The sequence below is a fragment of the Equus caballus genome, chromosome 8 (assembly GCF_041296265.1).
Source record: "Equus caballus isolate H_3958 breed thoroughbred chromosome 8, TB-T2T, whole genome shotgun sequence".
Taxonomy (NCBI): Eukaryota; Metazoa; Chordata; class Mammalia; order Perissodactyla; family Equidae; genus Equus; species Equus caballus.
In genome coordinates this window covers 16449656-16471979 of record NC_091691.1, presented here as the reverse complement: position 1 = coordinate 16471979, position 22324 = coordinate 16449656, and the positions used below count along the sequence as shown (strand labels likewise).

Here is a 22324-nt window from a genome sequence, read left to right as displayed (position 1 = left end):
AAACTTATTCCTGGGGATCTTATTCAAATACAGCTTCTGACTCAGCAGGTCTAGGGTGGAGCCTGAGTCTCTGCACCTCTAAGAAGCTCCCAGGTGATGGCGATGCTGCTGATGCTGCTGGTCCATGGACCACACTCTGAGTAGTAAGGTCCTACTCATCCCAGGCAACAGCTCCACTGCTTGTTAGTAATGGCAGTCTTAAGGGATTTCAATTACTGTAGGATTATTCTCTTTCCTGGTAACAACCCAGGCAATTTCTTCCAAATCAATGGTTTTCAATTAGGGGCATTTGTGCCCCCAAAGGACATCGGGCAATGTCTGGAGACATGTTTGGTTGTCACAACTGGAGGGGAGAGGATCCTACTGGCATCTACGGGTAAAGGCCAGAGCTGCCATTACACATCTTGCAACTCACACAACAGCCCCCACAATGAAGAATTATCTGATCCCAAATGTCAATACTGTGATGGTTGAAAAACCCTGTTCTAAATAAACAGGAAATATGAATCAAGTCCTCTCAATTCACCCCTAGACTACAAATCCCGATTTTAGAAGTTGGGTCATCCATCTAACATTGTCCTTTCTCAGCCTAGATCCAAGGCATGGGAAGAAAGAACAAGATTCCACATGTGGGGAAGGGGTCACCAGACCATAGCCTATTTTGTGGAAAATCAAGCATATGTGGTTCAGTGAGCCAGTAGGTGATCTATTAAGCATTAAACTTTCTACCATTTTGAAGTACAGCAATTGAATAGGACCACAGCTCTATGTAATCAAAAGACCTACAGCTTAAACCATAAGCTTCCAGAAGCCCAGAAAGATCAGGCTGGGTACCACCAGACTCTTGCCCAATATCTGAAACATCACTGGAATTGCACAGCCCAGGACTGCTAATACACTTAAGAAACCCCCTACTGAAACTTGGACAGCAGCCTTGAAATAATGATAATAATAAGCAGCTAAAAACTCAATCTTACATCTGATCGTGTGAGGCTGCGATTGAAACATCAGGGTTAACGGACACCTGGTGACCCGTAAGTATGGCAGTAACTCATCACAGAGCTTTTGACTTGCTAGGAGAATAAGCATTCCCGAACTGGGTCAGATTCCTGGTTCAGGTGGCATTGCCCACAGCAACCCCACGGGGCAGGACCTGGAAGGGTGCAAATCCTCCGTCTGACCTCAGTGTCAAAGCCAAGGCATTTCCCAAGTTTCTCTCAGTAGACACTCCCAACTCTGTCATTCATAAATTTGCCCAGACCCTTCTTAAATTGCATTTATATATCCTGCCAGGACCACCTCTTGAGATAATGAGTTTTAAAAGATTATTCCTTGCTGTGTTAAGCAGCACTTCCTTTCATTGGTTGCAACAAGAAAAAGAAGAATTAGGAGTGAAACAGCAGAGAGGCTAATGTTGCTTTCATCAAGGGATGATCTTGTGTGTGGAAAGTGGAAATATTCAAAAGCCTAGAACTACAAGGCATTTACACAGCAACCAAGAACTCAAGAACTTTAATGAATTCAAGGGTTTTGGTTGATGAAAGTCACTCAACATGTGTTTACGAAAAACAGGACTGGACAAAGGGATAATTTCTGTTAGAGTCACCTAAGTAGAAAATAGCTCAAATGACATGGAGTCCAACAATGTTTTCACTCACAAAACCCTGAGTTGATTGCAAATATGCGGGGATTGGAGGTAGCAAAAAACAGGAAAATCTACTAGGAGACACTGAAATGAATACCATGGCTTTCTGCACAGAGAGGCCACGGAACCGCCAGGAAAAGGCACTAGCAATCCTCAGTGGGCATGAAGATCGCACCCATTGCCTGAGCTACATTAAGTATCTCAGTCAGGATTAGTCCCATTGACTGCAAACATTCTAACTGCAATATGGTTCCCTGGATTGACTCCTGGAACAGAAAAGGGACGAGTGAGGAAACTGGTGAGACCCAAATAAAGTCTGAAGTTTAATTAATAGTAATGTACCAATACTAATCTTTGTTTTGACAAATGTGGAATAGTTATGTAAAATGTTGACATTAGGGGAAACTGGGAGAAGGGTATCAAAGAATTCGGTACTATCTTTGCAACTTTTCCATAAATCTAATATTATTCCAAAGTAAAAGGTTTATTAAAGTTAAAAGAAAGTTTTTTAAAGCAAACATATTTCATGACTCTTCACAGCCACTGTACTGGGAATTGGGAGTCAATAAAAACCATTAAGAACTTTAAGAATCAGGATTCAGGGCAAAGGAAATAAAACGACATTTTTCCAAAGAAGACGTACAAAAGGCCAACAAGTACACAAAAAGGTGCTCAACATCACTAATCATCAGGGAATGCAAGTCAAAACCACAATGAGGCATCAGTTCACACCTGTTAGGATGGCTATTATCAAAAAGACAAGAGATAAGTGCTGGCGAGGATGTAGAGAAAAGGGAATCCTTGTGCACCACTGATGGGAAAGTAAATTGATACTGCCACTATGGAACACAGTATGGAGGTTCCTCAAAAAACTAAAAATAGAACTACCATATGATCCAGCAATCCCTCTTCTGGTTACATACCTAAAGAAAATGAAATTCGTACCTGCAAGAGATACCTGTGCTATGTTCATGGCAGAATTATTCACAATAGCCAAGATATGGAAATCACCTAAGTGTCCATCAATGGACGAAGGGATAGAGAAGTTGTAGTGTATATATACACATACAATGGAATATTATTCAGTCTTAAAAAAGAAGGAAATCCTGACATTTGCAAAAACACAGATGAATCTGGAGCACATTATACTAAGTGAAATAAGACAGGCACAGAAAGAAAAAAACTGTATGACCTCACTTATATGTGGAATCTAAAAAAGTTGAATAGGAGCAGAGAGTAAAATGGTGGTTACCAGGGGCAGGGAGGTGGGGGAGATGAGGAGAACTTGGTCAAAGGGTATAAACTTGGAGTTATATAGGATGAATAAGTCTAGAAATCTAATTTACAGCATGATGACTATAGTTAATAATACTGTATTGAATACTGGAAATTTGCTAAGAGAGTAGATTTCAGGTGCTCTTACCATACACACAAAAAAATAACGTAAGGAGATAGATATGTTAATTAGCTTGACTATAGTAATAATTTCACTATGTACATGTATATCAAATCATCATGTCATACATCTTAAATTATACATAATTTTTATTTTTAAAAATAAATTTTAAAAAAACGAATCAGGATTCAGTTGGGTAAGTAGAATTCCCTGATGTGAATTGGGGCAGGGAGGTATGTGTTAAATATAAGGAAGAACTAAGTGGATATTTATTAGGATATGGAAAAATTAAGCAGATAGCCCTGGAAGGCATGGTGAGTCAAGTACAGAGGCTCTAAGTGTGAAGATGAGCAAGACCATAGTGATCCATCACAAAGTCATGTCATCCCAAAGATAACCATGAACTTCCCAAAGAAGGGCCTCATGAGGGACAGCATGGGCCATATTCTACACTGACATGTATCCTCAATGGCACTATATAATTTAAAGAACAGTCGTTACACTTGCAAGCCCAATAAGCCTAAAATCTATAAACAGCCTGAAAGGAAAAGACTAGAACAAAATCAGAATTCTGACACAACACCAAAAACAACGTCAAGGTTTACTAAAACACAAAATAAAGTTACTCAGGTAATTATATCACCATTCATTGACTTACTTGAGTGGAGATATGTTGTTAGACATAATCAGCAAGGGCATGCATGAAAAAATTAACTGCTTATTCAAGACGATTACAGAGATAAAGAGGCAAGGCAAGAAAAAATTAAGTATTTGAATAGCATCTAAAAGAAATTGTATCAAATCTTTCCAAAAGCATAAAAGACTGCAATGAAAATATATTGCTGATTAAAAGCTCTGAACCTTGGAGATTTGGGGGGTGATGGCTAAAGATCAGAAAAATAAAGCAATGTGGCTACCAGAAGAAAAAAAAAGTTGCCAAGACAGATTTATAGAAATACGGCCTACTTAAATGTTTTGGCAAGAGGTTACAGAAACCATCAAAATGGCTTTCAACTGGACAATCGTGGATCTTAACCCAACTCACACATTCCAGCTGAAGGTCCAAGAGGTCATAATTACAAATATGGCTCCAACTAGAAGCCTGGTTTTGACACCTAGAAATGGGTTCCACTTCCCCACCTCCCCCCATCACCAAACATAAAACACACAAACAGGCCAATTGCTTTCCTACTGGCTCTAATCTACGCTAATCATCGGGTCAGGTCATTAGATCACGTTCAATAAACAACACATCCAAGAATAAAAAACGTTTACAAAAATAACCAATTTGTTAAAAAAAAAAAAAAAAAAGCAAGCATTTTGGTTTTGTTGCTAATAAATCAAGTGTCTGTTTTTAATGAATTTAGTTTGCACTAATTGATTACAAAGTGATGTATAAAGGAATCCACTGTGCCTATACCTTATAGGTTTCACACGTTTGTGAGCAAAGACAAATATTTTAGAAGGAACTGAACGAACCCAGAAAGGAATTTATGGTTTAATGCAGGCTTGGTCATAAGTAGAGCAACCTGGACACTTTGTCTAATCTCCAAGTCTTTTTCTTAATCTGTGAATGAAATACCTAGGTCCACTTTTCCTCTGGGAAGAAACTCTGTGAAACCAAGGGACAATCTTCAAACTCCATCAATCTGTACCTCTTAACTTCCCGAGGGATGATATTCTAAAGGCCACATAAACAGAGTTTGATGAATGACCCAGTTCTATGCAAACGATTTTAAAGTAGAATTATTACTCAAAGACAGCTGCATCATTAGCCTTTTCTATTCCCGTAGATAATTAAAGCCCTTATTTATATAATTTATGCGAGTTTCTGTAGGCCAGAATAATTTCAGATCATTCCTACATGTTTCTTAATCCCAAAACAAGAATTTAAGGAATGGGGTTCTACTTACAGTTACGAATGCTATTCCAGTCGATTCTAGAGAAGAAAGGATGGCAGCAAAGGCCTTCAAACTTCAGTCTCTCTTTCTGGCCACACAACAAACTCTGAATCAGATCAAGTAATTCACTGCTAACTTTGGGGTCATCTGGAAACTTCAAAAACCGCTATTCCAAAAAATAAAATAATCATTTCCTTAGTAAATTCAGCTTCTCATGTCCCAAAGTTAAGAAAGTATTTCCCATATATGCAAGTTTCTTTTCTTTTTAAAGAAGGAAGTTTTGTGCCCTCTTAACTTTGGACCAAAGGCATGTTCCCAAAATAAATGTCCTGTTCACATGAATAGGCCTAGTTCCTTTGCAAGGGTTCGATATTCTTCACGACTTGACCCCTGCTCCCCTCTCCTGTCTCATCTCGCTACACTCCCCATCTTGCTCTTTGCTGTCCAACAATGATGAGCTATTTAAAGCTTCCTGAACAAGTCACGCTGTTCTCTCTGCCTAGAAATCCCTCCCCAACCCAAGCCCCCACCTTGCCTTCTCTGCCTACCTCTTCCACTCTATCACTCCCTCCTCCATGCTCTTTCTGTACAGTCATGCACTGCATAACAATGATTCGGTCAATGACAGACCACATGTACAATGCTGGTCCCATAAGATTAGTACCATATAGCCTAGGTGTGTAGTAGCCTATACCTTCTAGGTTTGTGTAAATGCACTCTATGATGTTCATACAATGATGAAACTACCTAGCAACACATTTCTCAGAACACATCCCCATCATTAAGTGACGCATGACTGGACTCTACTTTTGTGTATAAACAATGTATTTTGATTTCACTGTGATGATGGAGAAAGAAGGCAGAGAGAGCCTTCTTCATATTGCTCATCACCATAAACTCAGTACTAATAGTAACTAGTGGAATTCACTCACTATTGAATGAGTGGATTGAAATGAGGGAAATAAATTAGCCCCAAGAATGATCTAAGGGGAAGCTTAAACTCAAGAATAAAAAATAATATATGTATATATTAAGCATATATATAAACATAAAAATATGTATTAAGCATTCCAGAAAGATTAAATTGGGTAAGATAAAAACTTGTGAAATAAGGTCTCTTTTTCCTTTTGGTTGAAAGTGAAACACATACATTTATCACATCCTTAAGAAATGGGCTTAGTATAGTAGAAAGTACAGTTATGAGAAAATGGTTTTAATTCTACTTTGTATATTACTGTACTTCTAATTCATGTCCTCATTCGATTTTACTACCATGTTTGATAGCCCCTAGTACTAAGAAGCAGTACAGCATAATATCAAGAGCATGGACTTCAAAGCAAGACTGCCTGTGTTATTTTGGGTAAGTTACTTAACCACTCTGTGCTTTGGTTTCCTCATCTGTAAAATGAAAATAATAATATCTACCTCACAGGGTTGTTTGAGGATTAACTGTCAATAAACTATATTTCATCAATTCACATTTATTCACATTTAACAGTTCTGAAGTCAAAACGCATTTTTTAATCAATGAAATATCACAGATTAATTGGCAGCGGGTTTTTTTTTTTTTAATGGTACATAAAGTAATGGCTTACAATTACTGGCAGCTGAGAGTCAATGAAATTCAATTAATAAAATGTTTAGAATGGTTTTTGGCACAAAGTAAGTGCTACATAAGTATTTGCTATTGTTACTATCCAGGACTGCTGGTTGACATCATCAATGTTCATTCACACAATTTTTAAATGACCTTTCTCAACATTACTTCAAAATCTTTACCTGGAAATTCATGATGTTATTGAAGGTTCTGGCTGAGGTCCCCTCAGTGAATGGGGACCTTCCATAAACCATCTCATAAGCTATGACTCCCACCGACCACCAGTCACAGCCTAGGCTGTAGACGCCTTTTCCATCCCCGTTCATCACAGTCAGTACTTCAGGGGCCATGTAATCTGGGGTCCCGACTGGGAGTCTGGCACTCACCTGGAAACCCACAAATAAAATGAACACAGCAAACTTTCAATTATCCTCAAATAGATTGTCAACAGCCACATTTCAGACACAAGCTGATTTGCCACTGATTACTATTCTCCCAGGCACTTAAACCTTCTGTCAAGTGGCACACCATCAGGAAATGCAAACGATTTACTAATTAGAAAAAAAAAAAGAACATAATATAATCCAAAGGCAAAGGGGCAAGTGTTGTTGCTAATATACACCCTTTGGTTACACAAATGAGAGTTCCATATATACCTGGAATGGAATGTGTCTTTCCTGATACATTACTGATATGAAAAAAGTCTCTTACTTATGAAAACAGTAAAATGATAATAAATCCCAAAGATGAATCTCTAAGATCAATCTACCCATTATTGAAAATCTGGCAGCTAGCTGGCAACACAATATTACAAACGTGTTGTATCTCAAGTTTCAATATTTGGAATCAAGATTCTACTTCGGCCTACCCACAGGGCAAGGCATGATAAACAACTTACACCAAGGGCCAAATGTTAATGAGTTCCTTTTGCTCAACCCCGACTCCTGTTCCTGTGGTTTCCTCCCCACTATTCAGAAATCCAGGGCCTTCCCATTGAATGGCGCCCAAGCACCTGACCCTAGCAAAGAAAGATTAGGACATGTAGGAGCTTTTTATGAAGCTAAATACATTCCATTTAAAGAACTGTCCTTTTTTTCTGAGAATTTGTCCTTCTGACTGTTTTAGTGTTTGCATGCCTTTTGTTTCCTGAAATGATGCTGATGAAAGAAATAAGTTTTCCATCCCTCATCTCAACCTCTCACTAGGCAACCTAGTAAGCTGGCAACCTTTTCGCCTTCAAGATTGTTTTGAAGTTTCACTGAGGCATAAAATTTGAAGTCTAACGATCATCTCTCTAACTTCTTCCCCATCAAAACAGAGAGGGCCTGATGTTAGTCATATACTGTGTTGACCAGTTGCCCAATAACCCTGCATCTAAAAAGGCTTCTCACACGTCGGCAGTTACATAGTGCAAAAGAACTTTCTCCCCATTAAAGGCTGCTACGGGCCCCTGAGTGAGCCGAGAGATTTTATAGGTATGGCCACACATTTTTAAGGCTGGGCTTTATATAAAGAAAGTCAATTTGCTTTGCTTTGATTTGATTGGGGATTGAGAGGAAAGTGAATGTTTATAGAGGACATTATGATGTCTCCTTTCCCAGTGATGAAGACCCCAGACCTTCCAGTCTGTAACTTTAACCTTTTCCATTCCTCTGCCCCAAAGACCATTGTTATAGGAAACAAACTCATTTTCCCTACTCCCTTTTTTCTTTTCACCCCTTTACTGAGGCCCACCGTAGGTTCTTCCAAACCCTAAACCCAGAAAGCAGTGTGACACTGTTATTCCTGACACAGTCATCCACTGCTTTGGGCAGTAGGATTTCCACTGCAAATTTCCACTTGGGAAAGCTAGATGGTCACACTACCCAGGAAACCCACAGGCAGGTCTGTGTTGATGGACAAAAGTGGGGAGAAAGGAGAAAATATTTGGCCCAAGACAGAACAACAGGGCACCTTAAACTTGAGGAACTAAAAGTAGCTTAAGTCAAGGGGAAGTCTTGACGTCAGGAAGCCTGAGCCACCTCATCTGTCTTTTCATCTGTGTATAAATGTTAATGAGCTCGGCACAGGATTAAGATTCAACTCCAGGGTTTTGGTAAAAACCCTCAATACTGACAATGGGCAATAGATATTTTTTAAATGACAAAATAAGAGGAAAAAAGCTCTAACATCCCAGTTTGACTAGGTATTGGTAATGCCACTGTACGCTGATTAAACGCTTACCCTTTATGCCTAATTACCTTGCAGAACTATTAATACACAATCATCAAATACGCATCATTTGCACTTGCTGGATTTTATCACCACACTAGATTGTTTGAGAATATTCAGTTCCTGTTTGCAGCCACAGGGCTTGGTTCCTTGTTGACAACCTTGAAAGGAACTTGACTAGGTCATGTTTATCAGCATGACCTGGCAAAGGGTATAAACTGTCAATGCCTCATTTTCAAACTAACGATTAGATTTATCAAAGGGAGTCCGATAACTCCCCAACTAATTCTTGCCCCTTAACAGATATGTGCTGATACACATTTACATCTAATCATTTTGTAATTTTATAAATTTGAAAGAAAAATACTCCCTAGCTTGCTTTTACATCTCCTACTATAGTACTTAACACTAATTAACAAAGGTTTCATTGACAACTTAATGACTGCTAAATTTCCATTAGTTCCTGACCTCTAAGCACATTAAACCTGCTCAACACGTAATCTCACACATCCTGATAAGGATTTTGCAAGATGCTTTCACTCTCCTCTGGTGACAATTCACAGCCAGCTAATCTGAGTAGGCTATTAAAAGCGGAGCCCTGCGCTAGAAGCCCTGCCTGCCCGCAGTACATCATCTGACAAGTTTTACTAAACTTTAGTCAACTTTCACTGTATTGGCAGGCAAGAAAATAAACCAGTTCAGCAGAAGACAGTAAGAAAATGATGAGGAGACAGAACAGTCAGTCATATTTTGGGAGATAGAGAGGTTAAGAAAAGAGAAAGAAAGAAAAGGATTAATTTAGCAGATTCCTTTACAAGCAGAAAGCAGAGAAGAAAGTAAGAAAACCACTGCCTTCCTCCTCCCCATCCCTTTCTCAAAAAATGTTTAAACATAGAACCATTTCAACCTGCCTTTCCCCATCTAGCTGCCCAGGGCATAAACACACACTCGCAGAAGCAAGGGGGAAAAAAATTCTTACTATGTTGCTCCTCGTGTGGAAAATAAAATCTTTCACTCCTATAGAAATCTCAAAAAAGGCTATCTCCTATGGTTTCCAACTGCTAAATGGGGCTGATTATCACATAACATGCTACAATGCTCTTTATTTACAGTCTCCTTACAATTGTTCTTGTGAGCCCTGAATGAGACAGGTTGAAACTGTTAACCACTTGCCATTCTTTGAGATTCTAATAAGGTGAAGTGGATGACCTGAGTCACACAGCAGGTCTATCCAAACCTCCAGGCAGCAAAGTCCACCTGTGTTTCCTAAGGAAAATACTCCAAAGCAACATTCTCACTAAGAAGGGAAACACAGATGATGGAAGATGGAAAACTCAACAGATCTAAGATTCACAAATATCCAAAATACATAAATAATATTTGGGAGCGGTAAGGAAAAGGACTAATTGATTTGGAGTAACATACATTAATTTCTGTAAATGTGAATTCTGTTTTATATACTAAATTTTGAGTACAAAAAATATTTAGAACCTACTTTAGGTCTTAAAATATTCTATTTAAAAGAAACACATGTTGAATCAACACCATTCAGCAAAAATATCCCCCCAAAATGTATAATTCTATATCCATTTTTATTTTATCTAGATTGCAGGTTAGTGGTCTTCTACAATAAAAGGGCCTTTGCACTTAAAATAACGCCAAAAATACCCTTCTTATCTGCTTGTCACATTCTGGCCCTATAAGCACAAAGTTCTGGAGAAGCGATTCTCTCTCCAAGAGGAGAGGAGGTACAATATTCTCAAGTGTGTAGGACTGAGCACCATATCTCCTTGACCAAAATAATCAGGGGTTGAGTGTTGAGCTGCAAAAAACCTGAGTGCCTCCAGGAGGCTCCCCACCCGAAGTGAATGCTGCTACAGTTAGAAGAACTGAAAAGGGCATTTTGAAGCACTGAAAAATAGAAATCTGAAATGAATAGGAGTCCTGTCTCCACCAAGGGCCCTGAAGAGAGGGACTCCAGATACAGAGAGAGGGCCTTACTCTTTATTCCCATTTATTTAGCAAGCAGTGACATTGGATCATAATCTAGTCTCCCAAAGTAGGTTCTCTTACTGCAAATACATATTGATGGCTCTAATTAACAAGCTTTCTGATGCTTCTCAATCTACTGCAGTGGTTCTCAACTGGAAATGCTTTTGTCCCCCAGGGAACATCTGGCAGTGTCTGGAGATATTTCTGGTTGTCACAACTGGAGGGGAAGGTGCTATCGGCATCTAGTGGATAGAGGCCAGGGATGCAGCTTCACATCCCATAACGACAGCCCCCCCACAACAAAGAATTATCCAGACCAAAATGTCAATGGTGCCATGTACCTATGCTTCAGTTATTATCAGATTATGTACCCAGGCTTCAATTTATTTCTGGATGCACAAGTTTATTAAGGTCACTAATGCAACATATAAGTTTTTGAACCCTAGGTGATAAAACTTTCGCATTATTTAACTTTTTTTCTGTGCTTTATTCTACAAAATTCAATGCCTAAGTTTTCGTGCCTATTTCTGAATTGTACATAATTGTTAAACATAAAATGCTTTGACTCTATAATCTAATTCTTAATGTAATGATCAAGAGGAAAAGATTATAAGAACATAATCTGGAAAAAAAAAAAAACAGTACTGAGATTGAGAAACCCTGACCTTGCACCCGCATACGGAGCCTGAATACCAAGTAAATTATCTCAAGAAGGCCTCAGGTCTGCAGAACACAGAGGCCGCACCCTACAGTGCACGGAGTTACCAAAACTCCAAGCCTTTTCCTAATATCAACCTAATAATACCCACCTTTCCTCCAAGAAACTTGAGAAAAAATGGCAGTTTTACATATTGCCCTTTATAAAGACTTAACTCTCAGAGCCAGGGGCCATTTTGCAGAGCAGCCTCTCCAACTTCTTAATTTATGCATTTTAACTAGAATCAGTATTTTTTAGAGAAAGAATAAAAGGCCAGGTTGCTAAGGATTTGTCCAGGTCACCAAGTGGTTCAGTTGTGAAATTAGTCTTAAAATGTAAGTCATTTTTCTCTTAGACCTTCCATTTTTCGCACAGTTAACTTGCAAATTCACATTTTAGTATGTACCAACTTTATCAGATTTTTACTTTGTCATCTTTTTCCTAAAGTAGTCTCACTCTTGATTTCAATAGTCGCCTCTTGTCTTCCTAATTGGAACATGAAATACAGCTTAATTTTTACCAGAGGTTCAGGTCTCAGAATTGACATTTTGAGCACTTGGTTCTTAACACTTAAGGATATTTGGTCTAAATGCTCCGGTGATTAATTTCAATTTTGCTGCATAGGAAATAGAGGATATCAGATAAATAAGGTTACTTTTCGTCAAAATATTTTAAAGTAAAAAAGATAAGGTAGCAGAAGACAATCTGCAACAAGCAAGGAAAATGAAGGAAAGAACAAAATAAGCATTTTCCCTTCTTTTTAACCAAACTATAAACATATTCCTAAAAATATCTTGTGGGGTATTAGCGAGTATCATACATAAAAGGGTGCCAAGACCAAGTAAGTCTGGGAAATAGCTCTGTGCCCCTACCCCTACTTCCACCCCCGGAGAAACCATTTCATACACTAGGAGATGAAGACCTCAAAACGACACTCAACATTATCCCATATTTTCCAAACTTCTGAGGACCTCAGAATAATTTGTAGCATAACCTCTATTAAGCTATCTTATTACATCTTGTTACCATTTTATTTGAGTTCATTTTAGCAGCTGATCCAAAATCCACCAGCTTGATGTGTCCCATTCGGTCAATGAGAATGTTCTCAGGCTTGATGTCTCTGTAAGAAAATCAGGGCCACAAATTAGTGTTGTCTTCTCCATGCCAATCAGCAAGCAACTGCTAACCTAGGATATTGATTCGGCCAAAATGTTAGTGTCTGTTTTCTGCTATACAGACCCACTGACGGACATAAATAACAGACAAACATTTCATAAAACAAATTTAAGTTAAAAAAAAAAGAAGAAGAGGAAAGCAATGAAGGAAGGGAAGGAGGGGAGAGACAGGAAGGAAGGAAGCAAGGAAGGGACAGAGGGAAGCAGGGATAGAGAGGGAAGAAGAGAAGGAAAGGGAACAAACACATGTTGTTAGATGGATTAGTTCTCCTAGAGACACACATTTTACATTAGGTAAACTAAGGCCACAAGAAGCTCTGGGACTTGTCCAAGGTCAGGCAGCTAATCACTGGAAAAGCTGAGACTCTATTCCAGATTTCGTGATTCCTGGTCTATTGTTCCATTCCCACAACATCCTCAGATCTACATAAAACATCAGATGAGTGAGGATGCAAAGAAACACTTTTTGACAGAGGATTTTGTGGAACTCCTTTGTAAATTACTACTGGGCGAGGTCAGAAGTACAACTCCATGGTCTTCTGTTCCTATGTGGTATGCCAGTTCTTCTGCAAATCAAACCTGCTTTTCCCACCATATAACCCAAAGAACCCATGCAAGAGTTCCCAGTCTTATTAGCAAACTTAAGAATGTTACAATTCTAGATCCATTTCACTGTTGAATGGGTAAGCTGAAACGTCTGCCATTCTGAAAAATTTACTTTCAGCCAGTTTAAGTAAAGACTGCCTAAAAACTGGATGGAGCATTCTTTTGATGTTGAAATCACGCACCCATTCACTCTGTTGTAGGAACTCTTAGGCGATGCAGGTAAATTCTCAGTATACTCACTTACCGATGTACATATCCCATCTGATGAACGCTGTGAACAGCCAAAATCAGTTCAGCTAGGTAAAACTGAATCATATTTTCATCTAATTGGTCCTCATATCTATTCAAAAGTGACAGCAAGTCCCCTCCAGGCTGATATTCCATGACCTGTATAGAATGCAAAGGCATTAATTCTTCATATACTCAAAAAAAGGAAATGTCTCAATTAGATCCTCAAATACTGCCTGACGTGTTATAATTACAATGTCTCCACAAAGCTATGAAGATATGTGAGAGTATTGCAAGTCACGTAGGATGAGGTCCCTGCCCTAAGGAAATTACATCCGTTACCCAAGAGACCCAATATAATCAAAGAATAGTCTCAGACACCAAGCCCAGTGTTTGCGAGGAAAGCTTGAAACATTGAATTAAATCTACCCACTGACCCACCTGCCCAAGGCGACACCCCAGACACTCCCTGGGATTAGGCATACTGCATAGACGGAAATTCCTGGAGGGCAACAAACCCTCTTGCGTCCTTTTTGCATTCCCCTCAGCACCCAGCAGAACATAGGAGGTGTGCACTAAACGTGATACAATCTTTTCCCTTAACAGTCAGTGTGGAAGGCAACCTGACCATCTCTATTACAAATTTAAATATGAACATATACCCTTTGACCTAGTAATTCCACTTCTGACTATTTATTTTACAGGAACTTATAATAGTTTGTAGATAGACAAATAGATTCACTGCAGCCCTGTTTATAACACAGAAAAAAAACCTTGGAAATGACCCAAATATCCACCACTAAGAGACTGCTAAAATATGATATATCTAAACAAAGGGATAAGATGCAGATATTAAAAATAAATAGACTTGATCTATTCCTACTGCCATAGAAACTGTCCATGAAAATATACAGTGACATCCTATACAAGATAAAGTACAACCCCTTTTTGGATTAAAAAAGAAAACAAACTACTACATTTGTTAGTACATATATATATATATATATAGGGAAAAAAATCTGGAAGAATTGAAAATACAGCCTCGGGGCCAGCTCCGTGGCCGAGTGGTTAAGTTCACGCTCTCCGCTGCGGCGGCCCAGGGTTCGGATCCTGGGCGCGGACATGGCACCGCTCGTCAGGCTACGCTGAGGCGGCGTCCCACATCCCACAACTAGAAGGACCTGCAACTAAGATACACAACTGTGTACGGGGGGGTGGGTTGGAGAGATAAAGCAGGAAAAAAAAAAAAGATTGGCATCAGTTGTTAGCCCAGGTGCAAAAAATACAGCCTCGGGTAAAATGTTTGACTAAAAGAAATTTTTCATCCCAAGGAACTGAAATCATTCCTCCTTTTGATGATACCAAGTGTCATATTCTCGAGTCAACATGCAGCTTTGAGGTCAATTTGCCTGGGTTGTTTCAGGCTGGTGACTTCACCTCTTTGCCTTCCAGTTTCAGCCTTTGGAAAACAAGAAGACTAATTTCATTGCAGCACTGAGCCTGGCACCAACCAGGTCCTCCACTACCCCTCAAGTCCTCTCCTTTCCCTCCCTTTACCGCCTGATCCTCTCTGCTCTGGCTGGGAGAGGCTGGGACCATTTTGAGCATCTCTGCAGCCATGTCAACCCTTACTGAATTCTCCTGTCCTTTGCTCTGATTTCCCATTTTATGAGCCTCACTATAAATATCTTTTGTTCTTAAATGTCTCAAATCCTTTCTGGAAAGAGGCAAGACCTGAATGAATGGCTTAAACAAAACACTAAATCTCTCAAACTACTGCATTCCAGAAGCCAGCACTGGGATGTGAATTTTCTCCATCCCCCTCCATACTCCTGTTTGCTTTTAGTCCAGAATTAGAAGAAAGCTCTAGTCAAGTCAGACGTGGAGCATCTGCACATATCCCCCAGAGAACGCAGGCTGGTCTAGTCAAGACTCCGTCCAGATCAGCTCAACCCCACACCAGAGACCCCAAAGGAGCCAGTAACTTGCATGTCCTCCTGGAAGGCTCCATGTCACCTGGGAGTCTCGCTCGTTCACTTGGAATCTTACATATAGCAGATACTTAACGAGATATTGGACAATTTGAAGGGTAAGGTTCCATTTGCACTGAAATTGCTGGAAAAAATTGATTTATGAACTAACAAGAACACCAACACTTAGAAGGGGTGGCAGCTAAAACACAGACTTTATTTCCCCGAAATTCACAGCAGAAATGAGCTACTTGTCCCAGTCCTAAACTGCAACCTGGCACCACCTGGCAGCCTATAGTTCACCCACTCATCTCAACCTGGTTCTCCACGGGCCTCGGGTATGTGGGTGAATGTGAATTTTTACGTCTGTTTTAAATATATATTGCCATTAAAAAGGTCTTAAACATCCAAAAAAAATTCACAGATAATAACAGAAGTACTCACACTTTTAGAACCGAAATGTCTTAAAATAAGAACAATGCATATTTATGACGACACGTCGCAGTTATAAATTTTCTAACCTGGCTCTATTAAAGACATGAAGAAACAGAACAGCTTGTAAGTTCAAGGATAAGAAAGTCAAACACATAGCAGCCACTGGCAACTTTTAAGAGCTCACAAACTGACCACTATTTAGTACTTGGCAGCTACTCCTGAAGATTCTATTTGTAATGACCAGGAAAGTACTTCAGAAAATAAGAACCATCTCTTAGGCAAAAAGATATGTATTCTTTGCTCCTATTCAGAAGATCCAATTTCCTGAGCTGGAAATCACCACCCAAACTAGATTAGTCCTTTCTACGAGTCAAATAACATTTCATTTCTTCAAAACCAGGGCTGATTGAGAAGACAAGCAATAAAAATTACAACAGCTGCTCGACAGCATGCTCCACAACACGAGGCCAAAATAGACATACGAAATGACAAACCTTTAAATAGACTGGGTCCTTATCAAAGAAACTAATCAAACTTGACCTACCAACACGATTCCATATTACTTTACTAAAAATTCCAACTGTGCACCATCAGGAGAACTTAGTTTGGCCATTTATTGAGCAAATTTGGCTATCCCAAGATGTTACCCCTATCCTGAAACCATCCTACCAGAGGATAGTTGCTCATTCTGGTATGAATGGAGCTAGCCCATTGGTAAGATGACTTCTGTGTGGCCAACCCAAGCTTAATCAACCATCTCGCTGTTGAGCTTAGAGATACAATAAAGAACCAGGACGTGGGCACTTTCAGAAAACACTTTTGGACTTTTAAAAATGGTACAAAACCAAGAGGTGCCAAAAGCATCATCAGAAGTCACAAACTGAGACTCTTCAAGTCTTCACACCGGAAGACCTACTGTGAACCAAAGACAAAGGTCAGCAGAACTCTACGAAGATTAAGGTCAACGTCGCCCCTAAGGCTGTGCCAGACGGTCCATTCACAGAATCTGGTTTTGTCCAAAACTGTGACTCTGTCCCTGACTTTTACCACTCAGAGATGCCCAGCGAGGCTCTGATCCCCAAAACATGTGGCTTCTAACCTAATTAGACTGTAAGCCCTCTGGGGCAGGACTTCCCAAACCTGCCTGCCCACCAGGATCACCTAGGGAAGCACTTTTTTTAAATGGATAAAACACAATCATCCAAATAAATATTTGAGTGCCTACTAGGTGCCATACATTGTTCTAGATTAGGAAAATAGCAGTGACTAAAACAGACAAAAATCCCTGCCTTCACAGAGCTGGAATTCTAGTGGAATGAAAAAGAATTTAAAAAAAAATAATTAAGCAATATGAAAGGATAAAGTCTGTCTCCTTTGCATCCTACCCATCAAGGGAGCTTGTTAAAACCCAAACCCAGACGTCAATAGTCAAGCTCCATGGGTGGGGTCCAGGAATCTGCATTTTTAAGGAGCTACAGGGATGATTCTGATGCGGCCAGCCCAGCACCATATTGAGACCCGCTGCTGCTGAGGTTGTGGCACCAATGGGCTCCCTACTCCATCCAAATGAAAAGTTTCTACAGCAGAGGAACCCTTGTATAAAACCTGGCCTTAATACAGGCATCATTTCTGCTGCTTACATTTTTTCAATGACTACTTGGAGCCTTTTTGCATATCAAAACAAGATCACTGACAAGGGCTGGAAAATAATCCACCCACCAGAATGGAAGCAACGATCTTCCATCCTTCCAAGGACGGGAGATGTCCCTGCATGCAATGAACAGCTGCAGGTCAGCCAAATGGTGATCAGCAAGGCATGGTAATCAAAGGCCGGGGAGAAGGGAGGAGGAAAAAGAGCCCTACAGTGAAACAGCCCTAAACAATGTGACAACCCTGCGGATGGCAGAGAAAGCACAGCAGCTGACAGACGAGCCTGGCTTGGAGCTATAATGGACTTGCTCTTTTAAAGCAAAGACGTTCAGGCCAACAGAGACAGACCCTTCTGATGGCAGCAGCTGCAGATGCTAATTAAAGGGCAAATCTTACATGTGTTTGGTTTGGAAGGAGCGGCTGCTTCTCTTTTGGTGTTTGCATCTATACCCCAAGTACTGGGATGGCAATTCCCCTCAGTTGTGTTGAGTTTGAAACAATAGGCAAACGTGTGTGTGTATGTGCGTGTGCATGCATGAATACATTTGCACATGCACATACATGCAAGTTTGCATGCACAAGCATGCATGTGTGGGGGGTGGGAATATTTAATAGTTCTTTAGTACTCTATTCCAATTTGCATAGGGCGCCATTAGAAGCACGCGGTGCTGGCCACCTCTTAGAAATGTGTCCTTGAAATGCTTGTACTACAATCAGCATGAGTGAAAGTACCATGAAAATGTAATGACGCTAGCAGCATCATTATCCGCTCTGCCCAGTGTTCCTGAGCTTTGATGTGGGGGAGGAGGCAAGGAATCCTCTAAGCAGAGTGACCCCTAGCAGAGACCCTAAATTATTCTTCTTGAAGGACAAGGTGACCAAGTGAAAAGGCCCACTATTCCAGAAAATATGAATCCTAGCCTGATTCATCCATCTATTCAAAAAATCCTCACTGAGCACTGAATCATCCAGGGTCTTGGCAAGAAACAGGCAGCACATTCAAACTAGGTAATCGAGGACATTAATTAATGAAAGGCCTATTTACAAAGGTGTGGGTAAGGTTAAAGGAAATAAACATTGGATCGTGAAGCATCCCAGGGCTAGTAACAGCCAGGGAGTAGGTACCATTTCTTGGTCTGAAAGAATAAGGGAAAGGATCTCAGATGTGTACATTATTCCTGAGAGAATGAAAGGAAGAAGCAGTAACCAGAAACTAACTATGCTATAGGACAATGGTTCTCAGTGGGGCCCCCCCAACCAGCAGTAGCTGGATCACCTAGGAACCAGTTAGAAATGCAAATTCTGGGGCCAGCCGGTAGCGCAGCAGTTAAGTGCACACATTCCACTTTGGTGGCCCAGGGTTTGCCGGTTCGGATCCCGGGTGCAGACATGGCACTGCTCGGCAAGCCATGCTGTGGTAGGTGTCCCACATATAGAGGAAGATGGGCATGGATGTTATCTCAGGGCCAGTCTTCCTCAGCAAAAAGAGGAGGATTGGCAGCAGATGTTAGCTCAGGGCTAATCTTCCTCAAAAAAAGAAGAAAAAAGAAATGCAAATTCTTGCACCCCAGCCCAAACCTGCTGAATCAGAAACTGAAGGTAAGGCCAGGCAAACTGGGATTATGTAACTAAACTGTGGCTCCTAAAACGGTAAAACTCTAAATACATTCACTTGAAATATGCCTCAAAAGACCAGGACATAAAACAACTATTTCCAAGGCCCTGAGAACTCAAAGAACCCCCAAGGCAATAACACACTCAGCAATTGAATCGGGGTCAATAAGAGATATTAATATCTCATTTCACCAATGAGAAAATTGAAGCCAAAAAGGCCAATGACTCTGGAGAGACCAAACAAGGAACAATAACAAAATAACACTATATTCTAAGTAACAGCTTCCTTCTGATGGGCGGCCAGCTTCCAAACCCTGGCTTTGGAAGCAGCAACACATGAACACCCTGGCAAGTTTGGAGACACGTCTGAAAACTGGATAATCTCACCCAAGACATCAAAACAGCACATGTCTCACTGTCAAAACTATCATAAGCTGCCACATTTCAGTGAAATAAACGATGAAGTTGTACTCGTTAACCCTCTCCAGTCTCCCAAAGACAGCATAGGCTGGTGCTCAAACAGGCCATGGGTCACAGCCTGGAAACAGCCCACCTCCAAACTGTTCCTACACAGGAAGGAAACATTGTGCGTGAATTGCACAGTTCTGTGTTGAAAGCAAGACAGAAAACATAAAGAACTAATCCCCAGTAGGATATAGAACAAGGGTCATGTTAGAAGTGATTCTGAAGATGATAGTATAATGTAATGAGTGAGGGTATGGGAGATGGAGCTGGGGAGCCAGACTTCAAACCCCAGATCTACCTTTTATTACCTACAAAAGTAGGTGTTTTAATCCTATGGCAGACTATTAATTGTCCCCCAAATCCACTCTTCCCTACTTCCATAGTAACAAGAATTTTAGCCAGGTATAGGCCACACAACTAGACAGTACAGATGTGTAGTCATGTAACAAAGTTCTGGTCAACAAAATGTGAGAGGAAATGATGTAGCCCACTTCTACATCACACCGTGTAAAAGGAATTTGCTTGCTCTATCTTTCTGTTCTTTTCTCCTCCAAGCCAGATGGAACAAAGATATGAAATAGCCCAGCTTCAAGCATGTCAAAGAGGACAACATCCTAAGGGACCAACCGTGGAGGAGCCACAACATGGAAGGAACCTGGGTCTCTGAATTATCACATATAATAGAGTTGCTCCACCAGCTTGTATTTGGGGGTCTCTTGTTATAGTAGTTTCGCCTATACCTTAACTAATACATTCCTGTGTGCAACTGGGAATGAACAGAGGAAAGTCTATATAAGGTCACAGTAGGGAAAGGAGAGTCACAGGTCAGTTATAGGCTCTGAGCAAGGGCAACCTGAAAAGACCTGACAGGTAAAACACTAATACAAAGCCAGCAGGCTTTGAGAATCTCACAGGGGGATGGCCCTATGGCGAGTGGTTAAGTTCACGTGCTCCACTTTGATGGCCTGGGGTTCACTGGTTTGGATCCTGGGTGCAGACCTACACACTACTCATCAAGTCATGCTATGATGGCATCCCACATAGAAGAACTAGAATGACTTACAACTAGGATATACAACTATCGCTGGGGCTTAGGGGGAAAAAAAAGGATGACTGCCAACAGATGTTAGCTCAGGGCCAATCTAAAAAAGAAAAAAGATATGAGTAAATGTAGTTGTATTGATCGTTTGAAAAAAATAAAGAATCTCACAAAGAATTTAGATATAACAATACTACAAGTGGTGAGTTGTAAAATAATGCTTTCTTTGTAAAGATCAGCTCCTTTATTGAAGGACACCAGTAAAGGCATGTTATACAGACTTGAACAGATTTCATCATGAACCAAATCAACAAAGCACTGTTTCCATTGGCCACTTGCCAGAATACAGGACTAACTTTGCCATATAGAATCAGACATTACAATAGACTTTGCTACAATATTCTATATACCAGAAAAAGGTAAGCAACATTCATTGGTATGTAACTACAAATGGGAAATTTTTAAGCATCAAAACTCAAAAGGACCCAAGTTCAATTTCCTGGCACTACACTCCAGATTTTGAAATTCTCACTGGGTCTATCTTCAACTACATACTTTAGAGAGCAAAACTCACACTGCTAACATGATATGACTTCCATAACACAGTAAGTAAATTTGTATGGAAATCAAATTTCTATGAAATTAATCATGCATTCATCCAATACGTATTTCTTAAGCATTTACTTCAGGAAGCTCTACTGGAAGCAAAGGGAGATAATCACTTCCCTTATGGAGAGAATAGCCTAGTGGAGGCGACCAATACCCGCTAATGAAGAAGTACAGGGTGCTATGAACGCACAACAGAAGGGCACTCCTCCCAGGAGTAAAGGGTCCAAGAAGCATTTCTAGAAAAAGTGAGATCTGGCCCAAGCCCAGAAGGAGAAATAAAAGTTAGCCAGGGAAAGAGGGGAGAGCACGAAGAAAGGTCACAGGCATGTTCAAAGAAGCAAAGGAAGTTCAGGATGAACGAAACGTGAAAGAGAGACACGGTTGGTGACAAGGCTGGAGGCACATGAGAAAAAGTCCTTGGAAAGCCCTTGGAAGAGTCTGGACCTCATCCACTGGGCAGCAGGGAGTGCCGAAGGGTTTTAACATCAGGATGACTTGGTTGCAGCATGTAGAAGACCTGGGGGGAAGAGCAGGACAAATGGCAGGGAGAACACTTAGGAGGTTACTGCAGCGATGCAGGCAAAAGAAGATGGTGGCCAGAACTCACACAGTGGAACAGGATGGAGAGAAGACATAGCGCTGAGAAACACAGAGGAAGTGGGCTCCTTTTTTATTCATTGATTTTAAATGTATCTTTAATTTACCACATTTGCATTACAAATTAATATTCAATTGCCAGGGGAGTGTACTACGATTTGTATGTTTCCCCAAACTCAAAAGGTTTAGTGGTCTATAAGTGGTCACCAGGTACAATGGAATTGCAGTACTTTATGACGCCAATATAGATCCACGGTCCCAGTATCTTGTGGCAAAATGTGGTTCCAGATTCAGAAATGTGCAGATTTCAGGAAGGTAAAACAGTGTGTATTACTTTATATTATGTAAAACCCTCAGGTAGGGCCTGGGATAAGACCCTGTAATTGAACATATTCATAATTTGCAGCAAAATGTATGAATAGTCACACTCAAGGGAATAAAAAAGCGAGTTTGGGTCAGGTCTTACTGCCAAATAAGTAACAAAAGAACTTCAGATT

General features: G+C 40.4%; 1 protein-coding gene across 4 annotated transcripts in view; it reads right to left on the bottom strand.

Annotated features, from left to right (window-relative positions):
• The window catches only part of CIT (citron rho-interacting serine/threonine kinase), a 154502-nt gene that overhangs the window by 110591 nt on the left and 21587 nt on the right, over nucleotides 1–22324 (bottom strand). For all 4 annotated transcript variants that reach the window (XM_023647047.2, XM_070275400.1, XM_070275401.1 and 1 more), the window contains exons 6-9: nucleotides 13465–13607; nucleotides 12466–12559; nucleotides 6722–6925; nucleotides 4955–5108 (exon numbers count right to left, since the gene is read on the bottom strand). In XM_023647047.2, the coding sequence (XP_023502815.2) occupies nucleotides 4955–5108; nucleotides 6722–6925; nucleotides 12466–12559; nucleotides 13465–13607 (595 nt within the window). The remainder of the gene's footprint in view (nucleotides 1–4954; nucleotides 5109–6721; nucleotides 6926–12465; nucleotides 12560–13464; nucleotides 13608–22324) is intronic.